Genomic DNA, 19,887 nt, shown 5'->3' with positions numbered 1-19,887 from the left:
GTTGTATATTTTTTTAGAGAGTGTTAACTGTTATATTTATAGCAACACAGACCACAGTGTAAATATGTGAAAGTTGCAATTGATCCATTCTGTGGCGTAAGATGTATTATTATTCGACTTGCTAAATTGTGTGATAAAAGTACTAAATATTGCTTTTAAAAAAAGTAAATACTGTGAAAATAGTATTTCTACTTTATTGTAGTAATCGAAATGTAATTTTGTATATTGTACCTATATTATATTATATTATAATTTATAATAATTGTAATATTTTGTGTTTGTAGTAATTGCTGTGGATAGGACTGGCGGTATTTACGGTATACTGGTATTTTAAAATTATTTTGATAAACGGTATACCGTAAAAAACCGAACGGTTTCGGTATACCGAAACCGAAATGATTCGGTATACCTAAATACCGAAATGGTACAGTATACCGAAATAATAAATAAAATCTAACTAGTATCGATATTTTTTACTTATATTGTTTCACATTATATATACTTTATTATATACTATATTGTATAATATTGCCATTGATACTAGAAAACAGCACTAAAACTGTTCATTTGGTTTTTTACGGTAAACTGTTTACCAAAATAATTTTAAAATACCGGTATACCGAAAATATTGTCAGCCCTATCATATTAGCCGTACCATATCGGTATTTAGGTATATCGAATCTTTTCGGTATACCGTTTCAAACCGGTATTGAAATCAATACCGTAATACCGAAAATTATTTTCAATACCGTCAGCTCAAGCTGTGGATATTGACCCAAGAAAGATTGAATTCAGAGTTGTTGATTTTTTCAAATTGGAGAATGTGATAAAATTTTATGTCATTGTAATGTCACCTTTATGGTGTGGGTCGAGCTACAACAAAACATCCACCATCGGCAATTTTTGTAGGTACGATTTTGGAGGTAGGAAGTCAAATTGCACCAAAAATGATGTTACATTTACCTAAGAATTAAGTTAAAAATTAATTTTGTACACTATTCAGCTGTCAAATCTAGTTATAAGTTATTATGTATTAAATAATAGCATAATTAAAAAATAATTGATAGACTATAAAATAGTACTTAATCAATTGAATATTGAACAAAAACGAACTGTACATAATATTATAATAATTAATTATATATGAAGATAGAACATTACATTTTTATAGGTAGGTTGGGTTTACCAAGCCTTAGCTATGAAAATTAAACATTTCATAATTTGTCTTCTGTTACCATTACAATTTTAACACAATAAAATTCACATCAAGAGAGAAACAAAATAAAAAATCCCAAATTAAAACGAAAAGATCGATAGCGCTATAATGCCAGATACAATTATGCAAATGTAATAATGTTACTTGTAAATATAGGTAGTATATAATAATGGAGTAAATGAGTAATATTATACTATTTTATATCAATGACTATATTTTGTATTGTTACAAATAATAATTATTCTTACTATATTCATTTATTCAGCAAAAATATATCCTTTCACTAAAATAAGTTATATTACTATAAATTAATAATTTAAAATAAAATAAAAATATTTCTTACACTTGCATATATGATTTCGTTTAACTAACTTAAGATCCGTCTTACAAAGTTACAAATGTATAACATAGCAAAAACTGTTTTGCGTGGGAACTGGGAAATAACCGGGAACGCTAGTCATAAGTCATAACTAGAGCGCGGATTTATATGCATTAAAAACCAACCAAATATGCACTAAAAAAACCTAAATACGCATAATAAAATTAGCAAACAAATTATCGAACCCTACTATAAATACTTTTCTACTTTTTTTTTTTGTAGGTAGTTTTAATCTATAAGAAAAAAATAGGAATCAATTTATATCAAAAATATATCCTAAAACAAATTTTAATCTTTAAAAGGTTATTGGTCCGACTATTGGTCTTAGGTCATATTTAAGAAAACCGTTTATACCTCGGTTTATACCTACAAGTATACCTATTAATTTATTTTGATATTAATCGAAACTATAAAAATATGATATTTTTTTCTTATATTATAATACTATATATTTTAAAATGTCTAAAAAACATCGAAATATTCATTAAAAGATGAAATATGCTATTAAAATTGTAAAATATGCCCTTAAATAGAAAAAAGTCAAAATATGCAAAAATATGCGCTAAAAAGTTTCATTTTTTTCGTGTCATGAAACAAATTGTGCTCACTTAGCATATCATACGATCAACTAGAATAAATATGCAAATGCATACAAATCTGCGATCTAGTCATAACTAAGAACCGAAATTTTCACCACATAAAAAGGAATACATAGGCTGTGCAATATCGTTTTTATTTTTTCGTTATCGGAACTTCAAAAAAAGGTTTTTAAATTTTGAAAAACACAAATGATAATGGATTTTTTTTTATACATCTTAAGAGGACGTTTCACCCGCATTTGTTGTCTCCGTCTTACACGCATGTACGGCATATCGAAACCTGTTTTGCACGGGAAAGAACCGAGAAGGCTTCAATTATAACTAAAAAACTATATTTTCAGCACATTTAAAGAAGAATTTTGTTTTTTATTTATTTCGATATCGGAACTTCAAAAAAGTTATTGAAGTTTGAAAAACAAATAATAATGGATTTTGAAACAATAAGAACTTTTTTCGTATAAGTGATTTCAAAAAAATAAAAATGATGTTGCACAGCCAAAGTTTTCCTTTATAAGTGGTGAAAATTTAGTTTCTTAGTTATGAGTTTATGACTTATGACTGAAGCCTTCTCAGTTCTGTCCGCGCCAAAACGTTTTTGCTATGCCGTACGTGTGTAAGACGGAGACAACAAATGCGGGTGAAACGTCCTCTTTAGAAAAAGAAAAAAGCGGGTTGCGGGTAAGACGGGTAAGTGGATGTTGCTCTGCTGTACAGTGGGTACTAGGGTACAAGTGTGAAGTGGGTCAATGTATAATGGATGGTATAAAATTTGAATTCAATGATATAATATCATTGTATACGAAAAAAGATTCTGAGCGAAGACGGTGAGTCAGCTAATAATATTACTAAGTATATTTGATCATTTGATGATATTATTGTGAACAAATTAATTAATATTTAACCTATTTACGAGTTGATTATCTTTGTTGAGACGGTTTGTCTGTCTGTATATTTTATATTATATTGATATTGTTATTACTTATTATTATTAATACAGTAAATTTATTCCCACATCTGACTCAGTTAGATATCTAGGACTTAACTTGGATAAGCGCCTCACTTGGAATAGCCATATCCGTATAAAAATACTTGCCTTAAATGCCCGTCTTCGCAGACTACGAACGCTACTCACAAATAACAAACACTCCAGCTTAAAAATTAAAGTTCTTATGTAGAATACATTACTCAAACCTCTATGGACATATGGTCTCCAACTATGGGGTACAGCAAAAGTGTCCAATACTAACAAAATTCAACAATTTCAGAATATCACTCATAGGAAAATTACTAATGCTCCACTGTTTCGAATTACACTATACATAATGATCTGTCAATTAAAACCATGACTGAAGATAAGCTACACGTTTCTACAAAATTTTTCATGCCTGACTACAAACACACCAAAACCCACTCATTAAAAATCTATCCACCCAAACATTACCTGGCAGCCCCAGGCGTCGTTTAAAATAGACCTGGTGTCGTGCCTTGCTAGGGAACTAATATATAAAAAAAAAAAAAGTGAGTAAGTGGATGTCGCTCTGCTGTACAGTAGGTTACAAGTGAGTCACTGTAATGGATGGTGTTAAATTTGAATTCAATGATATATATCATTGTATAAGAAAAACGATTCTGAGCGAAAACTGTCAGTCAGCCTATGATATTACCAAGTATATTTGATGATATTATTGTGAATAAAGTAATTTATATATAACCTATTTACGTGGAGCCTTGTTTTAAATTTTCAATCCTTAGCCATAAAAGTTAAATATTTTATACATTTTTAACTACAAAATAATTAATAAATTATAAATTTGATAAATGTTGTCAAAATTTGAACTTTAAAAGACGCTCATAAAAATTTAATTTGAGTTTCTTGAAGACATTTTTTTTTTGATATAGGTAGACAAACTCATGAGTAATCTTATATTACATTTTCAAATCTTAGATTTAAAAAGAAAAATTTTTATGAATTCTCAACTTAAAATGGTTTTTCTGTATTTTGTCAAAATTTGAACTTTAAATGCTTATAAATAAAAACGGTGACTACACTGAACCAAATATCACTAGTATAAATAATAATATGCAATTATCAATTTTTAATAAATATACATTTATTGAAATAATAATAATTTAATTAGTTATACAAAAATATTATAAAATTAATAAATAATGTGTTTATAACAATAAATTGGGTTTGTAGAATTTAGAAAATATTTAGGTAATAAATTAATAAATTAAATTTTTAAAATGGAACTTTTTTTATTATTTTGATCAAATAGATTATTAATTTAATAAACATTATGTTCAAAATAACAATTTGGTTTTTAGATCTTACAAAATATTAAAGTTATTATTTAACAAAATATAGTTGAACAATTAATACAGGTTTTATTAATTTAAAAATGTATAGTATTAAATTTATAGATATTATGTTTAAAATAACAATTCGCCTCAATACTTCTATATATTTTCATAACCAATTAACTTATGTCTTCAAACATCGAGATTGGGCATAAATTATTAAAAAGTATAACGTATATAACCCCTTAAAAAGCGGAAGTGTGGAGTAGATCTCTTAAGAAACCGGCACATGCCCGTAAACAGCATGCTTGTAAACAATTATTTTGCTGGAAAAAGAAATTCATACCTATACACAATACTAAAGAAGACAATATTTTCCGTCGTACCTACCGTTTTTCCAATTGTTATCATTGAAACAAAAAAATTATTGTTATTTAAAATCCGTTTTTTATGTTTTTTCAAATTTCAATAACTTTTTTTTGTACCTTACTTCATAAAAGTTATGATGTTCGCGGTAAATTATGAATTCAGTATTTTAGATAATAATCTTTTTAAATTGTATATTCTGAAGTACATTAAAGCTGTACCTACCTAAATGAAAAAAATGAAACTAAGGATTACAAGGAGTCGCTTAATTTGAAGGTAAGTATGGTATTATTATTACTTATATCTTATACTATACTAGTTAGTAGTAACTAATAACTATTAAGTTTTAATACTAGTGGCACCGGTAATATTATTTTAAACCTTATCCAGATACCTACATTATTTTTCTAATAATTAAGTATGTGAGATTGTACGTATTCTCTGGAAATCTGAATCAGTTATAAGGTTTTCCATATTTTAGTCTATTAGCTAATCATCTTACTACAGATATAGTAGGTACGCAAATTATATTAAGTATATGAAAGTTTTACTGCGAAAACTATGGTTTACTTATTTTAGATATCAATAATGGCATATTACGAGAAAAGTCTAATGAGATCGCAAAATAAGACTTCAACCATTTTCTACTCATACATTCAAAATTATAGACCAGCTAGCCATCACTCCAAAGTTTGACATCGAACAGAACGTTTCTCTAGTTTCTATGCTCTCTGCTGCCTATAGATATCGCCTGTCGTATTCTGATATCCAATTCTGAATTAAAATCTGTGTAAGTACATATATATTATAGTTTTAAATATACAATATAGTTTTTATACAGAATAGTTTTTTTTTTAATGCAGTCGCCGATCATTTTCTGGAATTCATTTTGATTTAGTCATCAATTATTTTTTAAATTTTCGTATTTTCAAAGTTTTATTTCAATGTAATTTGTAGTGCTAAAAATTAAAAATAATACACCTATTATAGATCTATATTAAAAAAAAAAACTATTACTTTTTAAATTGATGATTATTAGTTTTTACATTTTTGTACCAATATACCTATATTTTGAATTTATAATATTCTAAATGTATGTTTGATGTATAAATATTGAAAGTTGGACTTAATTGTTACTAGTTTTATTACCAGTTATTTTTTTTATATATATACAGTACCCACTGTGCACTTTAAATTTTATGATGTAAATTATGATAATTAATTAACTAATATGGTACCTACAACACTAGAAATTTATACACCAACTGTCATTCACATTTTCATAAAAATTTTGTTTTCTAGTTTAGCTTTTCTAAGTCTAAAATATAGGTACAATAAAATAAAGCATGCTTAATTAACAAGATAGAAAATAGTAATAAATGAAGGCTAATAGTAGTTTTTTTTTTTAGGATAATTAATTTGTAGATACATCTTATATTATACAATTGTTTAGTTAGTAAGTATACCTATTATACATTTTATTAAATATTATATAGGTACCTATACCTAATACCTATACAGTTTATGAAATTACCAAAAAAAAAAATTATAATAATAGTTAATATACCTGCTCGTTTTTATATATAATATTAGTTTTTTTGTTTTTGTTATTATAATATTATCTAATAACCTGTTACTTATATTATGTTATTTTAAATTTGCTTATTGTGTAACTATTTTGTATTTATAATCTATATATAGCCATATAGGCACATAATATTGTTATTATTAGTTGTGCACTTGTATATACCTACTAGACTAGTGACTATAAATAATAATTATGTATATAGTTAGATTGCCAATCTACAATATTATACATTCTTAACTAATTGCATGTACGATGTACATCTATACTTCTATAGGTACCTACAGATTTAATTTTTTATAAATTACCTATAGGTATAATACTTAATATGTGTATTGTTTAATAATAATTATAATATTATACACTATTTTTAATGTTAATATATAATATATTTGTGTTACTGTGTTAGGACTATTATATATTAGTATTATATGTTTAATGATTAAATAATACATTTAATAAAATATTTTAAAATGTATTCTGTTTTTATTTCTTTCAAACAAATAAATTATGACACTAATCTACTATTTTACATATACCCTCTGAAATCTCTATTAAGCAGACACTGAGAATGTCTGAAATGTCACTGAAATTGTGTCCGCTATTCAAAGGGTTTAGGTTGTAGGTGTTGATATAGTTTATTCCCAAAAAAGTCCGCTATTTGGAGGTGTCCGTTGGGGAGGTTTCACTTTACTTATAAATAATATAAATATTTTTTAGATTTAACAAAATTATATTTATATGATATATGAATAATTTATTAATAATAAGAAAAAAAATTATTATCCGTCATTTTAACTTTTGGTATTAATAAAATATATTGTAGAATGAACAAAACATCTTATTAATTCATTGGTTAAATTAACAAATATAAGTAATAAAGGTAATTTGTAGTTTCAACAAAATATTTTGTTTTTTAAACAAATGAGTGATTGAATTAACAAAACGATGGTTGATTCAAATAAATCCTCGATCAATTAAATAATAATATTATCCGAAGCATTGATAAACATATTGTAGAATCAATGATACGTATTATTGATTTATTATTTAAATTAACAAATATTATACTTCTAAATTAATAAAGATTTTATTAACGCTATATTAACAAACAAATTGTTAAACCAACCTACATTTTTATTAAAAACACCAGTATATTTGGTTGAGTGTAAGGATTTTTAATTTTTTTCATCTGCCTTTGAAACAATAACCTAGGAGCCTTCTATTAAATTTTCAAGCTTTTTTACTCAACAGATAAAATTTTATTGAAATTGACAATGTCCGTAAACAGCTCAAAATATTTGGAAAATGTTATGGTGTATAGGAAATGCAATTATAAACATTCAGTCAAAATTTCATATTCCTACGGTCATTTGTTTTAGAGTTACACTTAAAACCAAAATCGATTTTCTTGAAAACAGATTTTGCGTAAAAATTCCCGTTTTTCCTTAATTTTTCTTTTGTTTTTCACGTTGCTTTTGAAAACTACTGGGATTTTTACTTTTGACCCCCCAAAGTACCAACTAGATTCAATTTTCTATCAGAAAAGTTACTGTTGAAGAAAATCTAAGCACTTTTACTGTCCTAAAAGGTGATGACACAAAAAGACACAAAAATAAAAATAAAAACATTATTGTAAAATCAATACATTTATTGCTTCGCTCAGAATCTAAAAATGTTTTTATATTTTTATTGGTTACAACATAACTTACTTACACGGAACCTTGTTTTAAATTTTCAATCCTTAGCAATAGAAGTAGTTTTATAAATTTTTAACTACAAAATCATTTAGATATTAATTTTAAATATGATAAATGTCAAAAATCGAACTATTTAAAGTTTTTAAATAAAAACGTATTTTTAATATTTTTCAACTGATATTGTAACAGTATACAAGCCTTGTATTACATTTTATCGCTGTTTGTCCCAATAAATACTATTTTATTAACATTTAAAAAAAAACTAAAAAAAATGAAAATCGAAAATGTCTGTAAATAGCTGAAAGCCTCAAACCTAGTCAAAATATTTTACATCAATTATAGGAATGATAAAATAAACATGGTGTAAATGTCAAGTACCTATCTACAGTTATTCGTTTTTGAATTACAGCAAAATAAGAAAATCGCTACATAAGAAATCGAGTTTATATCCAACCTTGTAAAAATTCAAACTTATAAGAGTTTAATTTGACTTTAAGGTAGACATTTTTTTTGATAAAAGTAGACAAACTTATTAGGAATCTTGAATTAAATTTTCAAATCTTAGCTTTAAAAAGAACAAATTTTATGAATTTCTACTTCAAAATAATTTGCATATTTTCGTGATTTTTACGTATTTTGTCATAAATTCGAACTTTAAATGCTTATAATAAAAATTGTGACTGTATTTTAAATATTTTTCAACCGTCATTGTAACAATATACGAGGAGCCTTGTTTTCTAGCTTTTTGACCCAACGAATACAATTTAATTGACATTTATAGTAAGGAAACTAAAAAAAATTGAAACGGAAAATGTCCGTAAACTGCAACTCAAAACAAGTTAAAATATTTTTAAAATTGTATAATGTATAGAAAATGCGAACATAAACAACCAGTGTAAGTCTCATGTTTATACTGTAATTTGTTTGAGAGTTACATTAATTTGTTTAAAAAAATTTGTCGAAAACCGATTTTGCGTAAAAATTTTCAGAGCTTTTAAACGCTAATGGGAATATGGGATTTTTACCTCCCCAATGCGCCAACTAGATACTAATGTTGAAAATCAAATGTGTATAGATTGTAATTATATTTTAATAAAAAAAAAAAGTTGAAAATCGAAGCATTATTTCGTCTAGGTACCGTAACAACGGTATAATTATAGTATGTACACACACACAAAAAAATAAAAAAAGGTGGGCAAGTCGGTGTTGCTCTGCAGTGTGCGTGTACAGTATGTTACAAGTGTGTCACTGTAATGACCTGTATTAAATTTTAAATCAATGATATAATATCATTGCATGTATAAGAAAAATGATTCTGAGCGAAGCCTATATGATATATATTACTAAGTATTTGAATAAAGTAATTTATATATATTATAGTATAACCTATTTACGTGGAACCCTGTTTTTAATTTTTTCAATCCTCAGCTATAAAAGTTTAAAGTTTATTCAGTAGTTAAATTTTTAAATACTGAATAATTTGTAAATTTTCAATTTGATAAATTTCGTAAAAACTTAAACGCTTATGAAAAAAAAATTGTGCATACTATGTATTTTTAATATTTTTTAACTGCTATTGTAACAATTTATTAAAGTTATTCGTTTTTGAATTACAATAAAATAAGAAAATCGTCACAAGAGAAATAGAGTGAAAGACCAATGTTGTAATAGTATGAACTTCAAACGCTCGTAAAATTTTTTTTTTTTTGATAAAAGTAGACAAAATTATGAGTATTCTTGTATTGCATCTTTAAATCTAAAATTTTAAAAGAAAGATTTTTACGTATTTTATCAAGACTTGAACTTTAAAAAATTATAAAAAAAAACTTTTGACTGGATTTTTAATATTTTTCAAATATTGTTGTACACTTGTACCAATATATTACGAGTCTTGTATTGAATTTTCAAGCTTTTTTACCCAGCGAATGATATTAATAGAATAAAAAACCAAAAATTTGAAACTGAAAATGTCAGTAAACAGCTCAAAAATAATGTTACCATAAACATTCATTCAAAATGTCATCTATCTACGGTCATTTGTTATAGAGTTACATCAAAAACCAAAATTGATTTTGCGTAAGAATTCCCGTTTTTCCTTAATTTTTCTTTTGTTATTCACGGCGCTTTTTAAAACTACTTGGAAATTTTTACTTTTGACCCCGCAAAGTACCAACAAGATTTACTTTCCTATCAGAAAAGATACTGTTGAAGAAAATCTAAGTACTTTTACAGTAACTGCAGTTCTAAAAGGTGATGACAGAGTACAGACACAAAAAATATTTTAAAAAAAAAACACAGATCATTGTAAAATCAATTAATTCATAGTTTCGCTCAGAAATCAGATATCAGAATCTGAAATAAATATTATTATAATATAATTCACGATATAGGTAAAACCACGATTAAAGATATACAAGGTATATCTTTAATCGTGGGTAAAACATACATTTTACCCACATCGTGATGTAATTCAATTCAGCGGCCAGTGGTAATATAATTTATTGCTTATTCCAAGCTGAACTGATATGATATTTTTGTTCCATGATTCTGATATAAGAGAGTATTTTCATTTTTCAAGTGATATTAAAATTATTAACCGTTTTTTTTGTAGTTTTGTACTGTATTGTAAAAGATAATGTAATAAATGAAAATTTAACTTAATTTATAGACTTAACTTTATGTCTTAATATATTCTCTTATAATTTATAGTTTTACCACAGAAAAAATGAATTTCACGTCGGACTTGTAAAAGACACTGCCTAAAAATTCATAATTTAAATGAACTAATTTTTATCAGCTTTATCTTCAATAAGTTTAAATCAACCAGCAATCAATTACTTGGTAAATATTCATTATGTTATAGGTAGTAATAATAAAAGATAATCCATATTGTTTAAGTAATATTATGTTTTATATTAATTTAAATTTAACATAATATATTTTTTTCAGATAATGGGTGAGTTAAAGAAAATATTTCTTCTAATACAGAATGATATTAACCAAGATAATTTGAAAGAAGCTCTTAATACTTTTAATATTCATTACAACAATGTCAAAGACATTAAAGGATTTCAAAATTTTGCAGTTAGTATAGTAAGTGTGTTGGCTCAAAAACTTCAATCTGAATTTACTTCTACCAACCAAATTAAGCAGTTCGGTAAAAATACTAATGATGTCATTCAATTTTCTGATCGTTGCTTTAAAATGATCAATTTGTCTGAACTGCAACCAATACAAAATAGTTTATATGTTATTGTCAAATATTTACTTATGAATAATCATGTGTCTGAAGCTGTCCATTTTAGTAATTATCTTTTAAATAATTTATCTCCACCATGTGATATACTGAAGTACTTAGTGCAGTTATTTGCACATCATATTCATAAAACATGCCCCATTGATGATGACTTAAAAAAGTTAAACGTTATACTGATGTGGGATGCTGCATTAAACCTTGTGAAATGTCATACTGGAAAAGAAATTGAGTATGCATTATCTTCATCACTAACACTTGTGAAAAATATGAATGGATTAATATTACATGAAGGCCGTACTATGGACGTAGTTATTTTGGATATGACTTTAGAATCAGTATTATCTTCCAGTGGTATTCGGAAAAAAAATGATCAAGAATGTATGATGAATTTATACTTTATGTTAATTGAAAATATTGTTGCAGTAATGCAAAACATGATGCGTCACAGACAGATGCATGTACATTACTTAATCAAGCATATCAAATTAATGATTGATGTATGTTGTTTGAATAAAACTGAAAAAGAATCATTGTCTTTATTGATATCATTATTCAAATTTATTGATAACTCTATTAAAAATGGTCTTGATTCAAATTTTGAACTTCGTAAGATGATAGCATTTGTTGAAAAGTATGAACCAACAATGATATTACCAAACACAATGTTACATCATGTGTTTAAGGCTGCCATTATTACAATTACAAAGTTAAAGAACTTTTGGAATGAAGGATTGATTATTAATTCTCCTGAAACAGTCTCACAAATGCTTGTATTGCTACACCATTTAGTTTATATAAGTAAACACAGTTCAATTAGTCAGATATGTTGTAAAAGCAACGGATGTGATCTCAAAGAGGATTCAACATCTGAAATGAGTTTGATTAACATAGTGTTTATCATGATACGACATATAATTAATGCTAATCATACATTTATAAATACCGAAGATGTCTTAAAGTGGATGGAATTATTCACTTCTTTATTCGATAGAGTTAGTAAATCAAATTGCTCAAACAAAATTGCTTTCATTGAATTTTCGTTAACAAGTGCTTATAATCTTTGTATTTTTACATCGTCTGGTGAATTCTCACATTTATGCTTAGATTTCCTTGAACAATTATATTCAATATTTGATCCTTGTGGAATTGATCCAGAACTTGTGGCTCGTGTTGCAATTCTACTGAGTCGATGTTTATACAATAAAAATAAAAATAATGAAGCTTTAAGGTGTATTGCATATTGGTGTGTGCGTACTCGTTCTGAACTTGCTGCTCAACAATGGGTTTATCTTAAATGCAAAGAGGAGAGAAATAATAATATTATTAAACAAACAATTTTGAAAACATTTGAAAATGATATTGATCTAAAAAAGAAATGGCCCGATTGTAGTTTGAAAAAATCTGATTGCACTGAAATAATGTGGTTAGAATTAAAAGCTCATAATCATCAAAATAAAATCAAACAAGATTCTACTGCTGTGTTGGAAATATTTGAAGAATTAATGGGTGATAAACTGTCTAGAGAGTTCAAGTGTCGTGTCATAATTACTACTGCTTACATAATCCTGCATTCAAATAGTATAAGAGGTTTAAAAAGGGTAATTGATGTACTGGAGGACTACATTCGTAAACTAGAAGTAGAAACATCAATGGAGAAAAAAAGTATGCCATTGATGTTAGGTAATTTATATTATGCAAATTACCTGTGTTTATTAAAACATTTGCAAAACCTTGTAAATAAAGAATTGGATTCGTATACTGAAGAGAGGTTGGAACATGGTATGGAGCAACAAAATACTATTCAATATGAACCTATATCTTGGATATTGCCATTAAAAATAAAACCTAAACTTGTCAATTGCCTGAATTGGGCTGTTAAGTATTGGTCTGCTTTAATAAATGATACAATCAAAGATAATCATGATGTCAAATTACTTTTTAAAAGTATTCAAGAAGTTGCTTTTATACTCAAATTGCATGGTGATTCAAAAGAAGTGGAAGTGTGGCAACTTTTATATAAATTAGCTTCTAATATAAAGTGTCATAAATATATTTTTATAGCACTTACAGAATTATTAAAAATTAACGAGATAGATATTTTTGAATTAACTAATTTAGCTAAACACTTGCCTAAAATGGATATTGATTATAAATTAGCATTAGCAACATCTCTTTTAAACAAATCAAAATTTAGTGATACACAAGTATTGCTAGAGGGTATCAATAACAATGAATTGAACAATAATGTTATATTAATGGCAGAATATTCTTACCTTAAAAGTCGCTTGTGCTTTGAATCTGGAAAATTTGACAAAAATAAATGTCTTTCTATATTTATTGAAGCTTATAATCTTGCACATAGTCTTATCAAAAGGCTCGATTACTTTTATGAATATTTAGCAATGCATTTCGTAATATTGAGCATATGTTCATATTTGAATTTAATCTATATAAATACTTTTAAACCTGTTGAAGCTCGCTGTTTTTTGAAAGTTCAAATGAATATTGTCCTAAAGTCTGCCTTAACTAAGAGAGCATTAAATGTATTTTTAATGAACTGCTGGAATGAATTAATGTGCTGCAATTTTGAAAATGCTAATGGACAATTGGAACATGTAATGACTTTACTGGATTTTAAAGAAGAAGAGTTAGATTTTAAAATGCAAAAATTAACTGTAAACTACTCTCCGAACAGATACTCTTCTCCATTGTCAGATTATAGATGCTCCCAAATCCCTAGAATAAATACAATGGCATCACCTTCCTTAAAACGGTTGAACAATAAACTTGCACAATTGAGTATTTCTGAATTTTGTGACAAGGCTATAAATAGCAATGGCCCTTTTGATCCAATAGTTATGCATTCCGTTATTGAAGCGTGCGTTCTTAAAGCCGTTTACTGTTCTAAAGCCAATCAACAAAAATTAGCCGAATATTATTTTAAACGTACATTTAAATTATTGGAATTGTCTCTACCACAGTTCAATAAAAATGAAGTGTATAACATCTTAACAGTTAGACAAAAAACTTTAGCCAAGTATCATTATGCAGAACACCTTGTTCTTTTCAATGATCCATCTAAGTCAATGGTTTACCTTAAAAAAGCTAAAGAATCTTGCCATGATGAATGGTTGTCAATGTACGTGAATGAACTTATTATTTCACTTAAAGTTGATAACATCATGAGTTATGGTATCTCAAATGTTAATCATTCACCTGTGGCAGAATCTCAGATTATGCAAGAATTAAGGACACCAAAGGCTACTAAATTGCGAGTTAATACAAGATCACAAGCAGTTCCAAGATTTGTTACTCCAGCTGTAAGAAAATTAAGAATGACACTAGAAAGTCCAAATTCAAGACAAAATAAAATAAAATCACCTTTGATAAAAGGGACTGAAAAAATTAAAAATGATTCAGCTGTTAAGAAGAAAATTGGAAAAGAAAACATCATGAAGTCTACAACAAAACAAGATATTGAAATAAAAGTTAGAGAGAAAAGAGGTACAAGTAAAAAAGAACACACTGAACAACCACCATCATTAATTATTAAAAAGCGTACCAATAGATTGAATATTTAGATTTAATTATAAATTTTGTTCCATGTACTATTTTGTAATTTTTATTTGAAAATAATAAGTTTAATGTTAATATGATTTTAATTTGAACTATAAACATGTAATAATTTAACTAGTACATATTTTTTTAAAGATTATTTTTAATGTATTGAATTTTAAATGAAAATAAGATAAATAAATTTTTATAGTTGTATGAATTAAATAAAAATTATAACATTTCAAATGTACTAATAGAATATATTTTTAACATTGTAGTAGTGTAATACAACTGTCAGTGAAAGTGGGATGAATAACAATTTCAGCGTGCCAAAACTACTATTTCTAAAACTAAAAAATTATTGGATTTTTATTTTTAATAATTTATCTTTACCATAGTCAGGTCTATGGACCATAGATCTATAAACTAATAGACAGTGCATTCCACTCCACCCTGCCATCAATGCTAGGTGATCATATTTTATAACCATATAACTGAGAGAGAAAGAACATAAAGTTGTGAAGGAGCAGCCCGGATAAGGAACTGTACATTTTACTACTTTGTTTCTTTTCACGCTCACTCTACATTGTACCCCTGAATTCTCTCTCTAAGTGCTGTCCATTAATTCATAAGTCTATGATCTTTACAATATTCCGCTAATAGTATTTCAAAAGAGTTAATCAACAAGCACCCAACTATAAGAGCTGTTTGTAAAAAATATATATATTGTTTGATTGAAATTTTCAAACTTTTATTCATTTTTATATTATTAAATTTTCTCACTTAAAACGATAGAAAATATAATTTTTTTATATTGTTCAACCTGTCAAATGAAATTTTGAGCAGAAAATGAATGTATTGATTTTACAATGATGTGTGTTGTTTTTTTTTGTGTGTGTACACGATAAGTAGTCGAAAAAAATGTTTCGATTTTGAACTTCAGTACCTTGTTTGATGGGAAAGTGGATCTAGTTGGTGCACTGGGTAAGTCAACATGTAAAATTCCCAGTAGTTTTCAAAAGCGCAGAAAAACAAAGAAAAATTTAATGTAAGCGGAATTTTTAAGTAAAATCGATTTTGGTTTTTAGTGTAACTCTAGAACAAATGACCGGAGAATGTAGATACATACAATTTTCACTGAATGTTTATAGTAGCATTTTCTATGTACCGTATAATTTTAATATACATTGTTGTCTATAAATGGCAATAAAGGTAGTTATGGTACAATGGCAGTTGAAAAATATTAAAAATACTGTCACAATTTTTTTTTATAATCATTTCAAGTTCAATTTTTCACAAAATATGTAAAAATCTTAAAAATTTACAAATTATTTTGTTAGAAATTCATAAAATTTTTTATTTTTAAATCTAAGATTTGAAAATTTGAACCAAGATTCCTCGTAAGTTTGTCTAATTTTAAGACAAAAAAAAACTTTACCGGAAAGTCAAATTAAATTTTTATAAGACTTTGAAGTTCAACTTTTTACAACATTGAATATTCACTCGATTTTTCATGTAGCGATTTTCTTATTTGTTGTAACTCAAAAACAAATAACTGTAGACACATGAAAATTTAACTGAATGTTAATAAAAATATATTGACTCGTTTTGAGCTGTTAACTGACATTTTCAGTTTTAATTTTTTAATTTTTTTTAAAGTCAATTCAATTTTATTTGTTTGATAAAAAAGTATCAACATTTAATGTATGGCTCCTGATATATTGTTAATATAGCAGTAAAAAAATGTTTAAAATACATAGGCACAATTTTTTTTTACAAGCATTTAAGGTTGTATTTTTACAAAATGTATTAAATTTAATATTTAATAATTATTTTATAGTTAAAAATTTTAAAAATATTCAACATTAATTATAATTAAGTATTGACAATTTAAAATAAGGTTCCATGTAAATAACATAAATTACTTTATTCACAATAATACCTATATCATCAAATATACTTATATACTTATGATTGTCAGAGGGGTAGCCCTGAAAAGGGCTGTTTACACCAATAAGGCGGGAGGTCTTTCGACGTTCGGTCACCTGGTTTGTGCTGTTTAGTTTCGTGTTGTTAACATGGTTGCGCAAAAATTGCGAAAAGACGCAGTGATCGTTAAGTATTAACAACATTACTAGACGGGGGAACCACAAGAAGGTACAGCACACCCCCCCTCACAATAATATATCATCAAAATATACTTATAGTAATTTTACAGATTATATAAAATCTGTTTAATATAATCTGTGGTAATATCATAAACCGTCTTCGCCCAGAATCATTTTTCTCATACAATGAGAATATTTATATTATATCATTGAATTCAAATTTGACCCCATCCATTATAGTGATCACTTTTAACCTACTGTACAGTAGAGCGATCCCCACTTGACCATCTTTTTTTAGTATTAATTGAAATTATGATTTTGAATTTTGGAGTAAATAGTAATGATACTTAAATTTACGCAGTTTTACCAACTATTCAATGTATAATATATATTATATATTGTAAAGGAAATTGATAGTAGCCATTTAAAAATATACACATATTTTGCATTCAGTTTCAATAGTAATTTACAAAAATGATTTTCTTTAAATAAATATAACGTAGGTAGATACTAGGTAGTATTGTAAGACACACAATTTTGGTGCTCAATCAAATTTTACCGTTAAATCGTTTTTGTAAATTACTGTTGAAACTGAATACAAAAAAAAAAATTATATTTTTAATTAGCTATAAATTTCCTTTAATGACCTGATCTAACGGGCACTTTATATAATTACATCTATTCTGTGGTCGTAGTTCCGGACTCTGGAAATTCGTTACTTGTAAGTTGTAATCGGTGACTAATTTCCCCTTAAATTTAGGATCGGTGATAAAACAATCAATTCATTTTACCAAACCGATCACTTTGATTGCAAACCGGTCACACTTTTTTCATTTTTGTTCATTATTATCTATGTTTTTGTTGCACTGGTTACCTTATCACTTTCTATCACGAATATAGATACTATAAAGCACGGTCTTAGATTAATAGGTCTGGCAACTTACATTAAGGGCCGTTCTTACAATGTCCGGTAAAGTGTCGATTAACTTTAACCGGACATTGTAAGAACGGCCCTAAGTAAGTACTAACAATTAGTAAGTAATGAAATCCGTGTTCTTTTCTTATTGACCGAACAGAGAATAGTCATGCACACGTTTCACTATCTAGCGGATAAATGTTTTTCATTATTATTTAATAAAGGAAACTCACTGCAGGTGCAGTTGTTTTACTGATAAATAAATAGCAGGTACTAAATTTCGACTTTCGATAGTACTTACAACTATACACTCATCTAGTCAGGGCAGGCACGTATAAAGGGGGGTTTTGGGGTCCCCCCCGAAAATTAATAGTTGTGTAGTTTATTTATATATATAGATTATGAACCCCCCGAAATCTACTACGAACCTCCCTCGAATTTTATTTTTATGTACGTGCCTGAGTCAGGGGTGGCTCCAGAGACATGGTTGGTGGGGGTGGAGGGGTTCATAATTTTCGGAAAACATTTGATATTATAATATGTTTTTTTTTGTATTTGTAAAATATGTATACATTTTTTTAGAAATATGGGCATGGGAGGGGGCCCATGCGTTTAGGACTTATGTTTAGAAAATGCTAATATAAATATTTTAAGAAATATTCACGTCTATAATTATGATTATATTATATTAGAATAAAGAATTACGAAAATAAAACAATTGATTTTGTTGAAATCTTGTTATTCGTAAAAATGACCGTTTTCCCGATTTTGTAAAGTACTTAGCCACTTAGGTACTGTACATTTTTCGAATACCTACAAATAAAAGTACAAAGCTACCAGTAACCAACATTAAATTTAATGATTGAAGCATTTTTTCATCTATAAAATGTGTATACAAACACAGAAAGAAAAAATTGTAAATCTAATACATTCATCTCCCCGCCTAAATCTAATACATAAACAAAAATTGCGCCAAAATGTATAAAAACAAAAGTATATTGTTAAGTACGAGTAGAGAAAGACACGGTAGAAGCCTTGATAACCAGGTGTGAAACGTTCACATTCCCATGTGGGGAACATAAAGATTTTATTATAGCGTATATTATAAAATTTTATATAAATATGAGAATGCGTCAATGGACTAGGCAAACAGACCAGGAACAGCTAATGAAAATGCAAAAAAGAAGAATCTATCAAAATTTTGTAAATCATAACAATTTCCTAGGTACATTTTATCTATTATAAAAATAATGCCCAATGCCCATAAGTTGTATTATTTAATATATTTTATTATAACATGAGATATCATTGACATTAAACTTATAGATCGCTATACGTCGTTGATAGATGGCAGTAATAGTATTTATGAGTTTCCTGTCCCGTCAGTAAGAGCACGGGTGATTATATGTTAATCTCATCGAGTTGCATAGGGCTGCTATAAAGATACACAGAAACTGCTGACTGGCGACTGCTAGTAAGTCAGTAAGATAACGGAAAATGGATAACCGACACTCGACAAGTGAAGTGACAACCATTTACATTTTACAGTGGGTTGCTCTTTGCGCAAGTAGCACGATTTAAGATAGTTTCTTAAATCGTGGCAAGTAGCCAGTAAATAGGTACAAAATACTAATCATAAATGTAATTCGTAATGCCAGTAATACAGTTCCAGATTCCAGACTTCCAGTGTTCCACAAGTGACATGTGACATTTATTGAATAGTGAATAGACCAGCCTCTTCAGTTAACGCGTAATTAATAAATTAAACGTGAAGTCGTGAACTCGTTAAACCAAATTTTGGATTTCCGTATCAACACAATTGAGGTTATAAAGCTCCCATAACTAAAGTAGTATTCTTATTTACATTGAAATATAACTTACAAAGTTACAACTGATCTAGCTTATC

General features: G+C 27.1%; 2 protein-coding genes across 2 annotated transcripts in view; both read left to right on the top strand.

The window, feature by feature from the left end:
- The first annotated feature begins 10,762 nt into the window (after window positions 1–10,762).
- On the top strand, window positions 10,763–15,830 carry LOC132950920 (uncharacterized). The gene is made up of 2 exons (XM_061022543.1): window positions 10,763–10,987; window positions 11,096–15,830. Exon 2 carries the CDS (start codon window positions 11,099–11,101, stop codon window positions 14,981–14,983), a length of 3,885 nt encoding a protein of 1,294 aa, XP_060878526.1. The 5' UTR covers window positions 10,763–10,987; window positions 11,096–11,098; the 3' UTR covers window positions 14,984–15,830.
- A 3,495-nt stretch (window positions 15,831–19,325) lies between these two features.
- The window catches only part of LOC132950134 (DNA-dependent protein kinase catalytic subunit-like), a 39,556-nt gene continuing 38,994 nt past the window's right edge, over window positions 19,326–19,887 (top strand). The window contains exon 1 of the mRNA XM_061021373.1: window positions 19,326–19,805. The gene's annotated coding sequence lies outside the window, so the exon portion shown is untranslated. The remainder of the gene's footprint in view (window positions 19,806–19,887) is intronic.

This window comes from Metopolophium dirhodum, chromosome 8, assembly GCF_019925205.1.
Source record: "Metopolophium dirhodum isolate CAU chromosome 8, ASM1992520v1, whole genome shotgun sequence".
Taxonomy (NCBI): Eukaryota; Metazoa; Arthropoda; class Insecta; order Hemiptera; family Aphididae; genus Metopolophium; species Metopolophium dirhodum.
The sequence above is the reverse complement of the archived record's forward strand: the minus strand, read 5'-3'. Positions and strand labels throughout refer to the sequence as shown.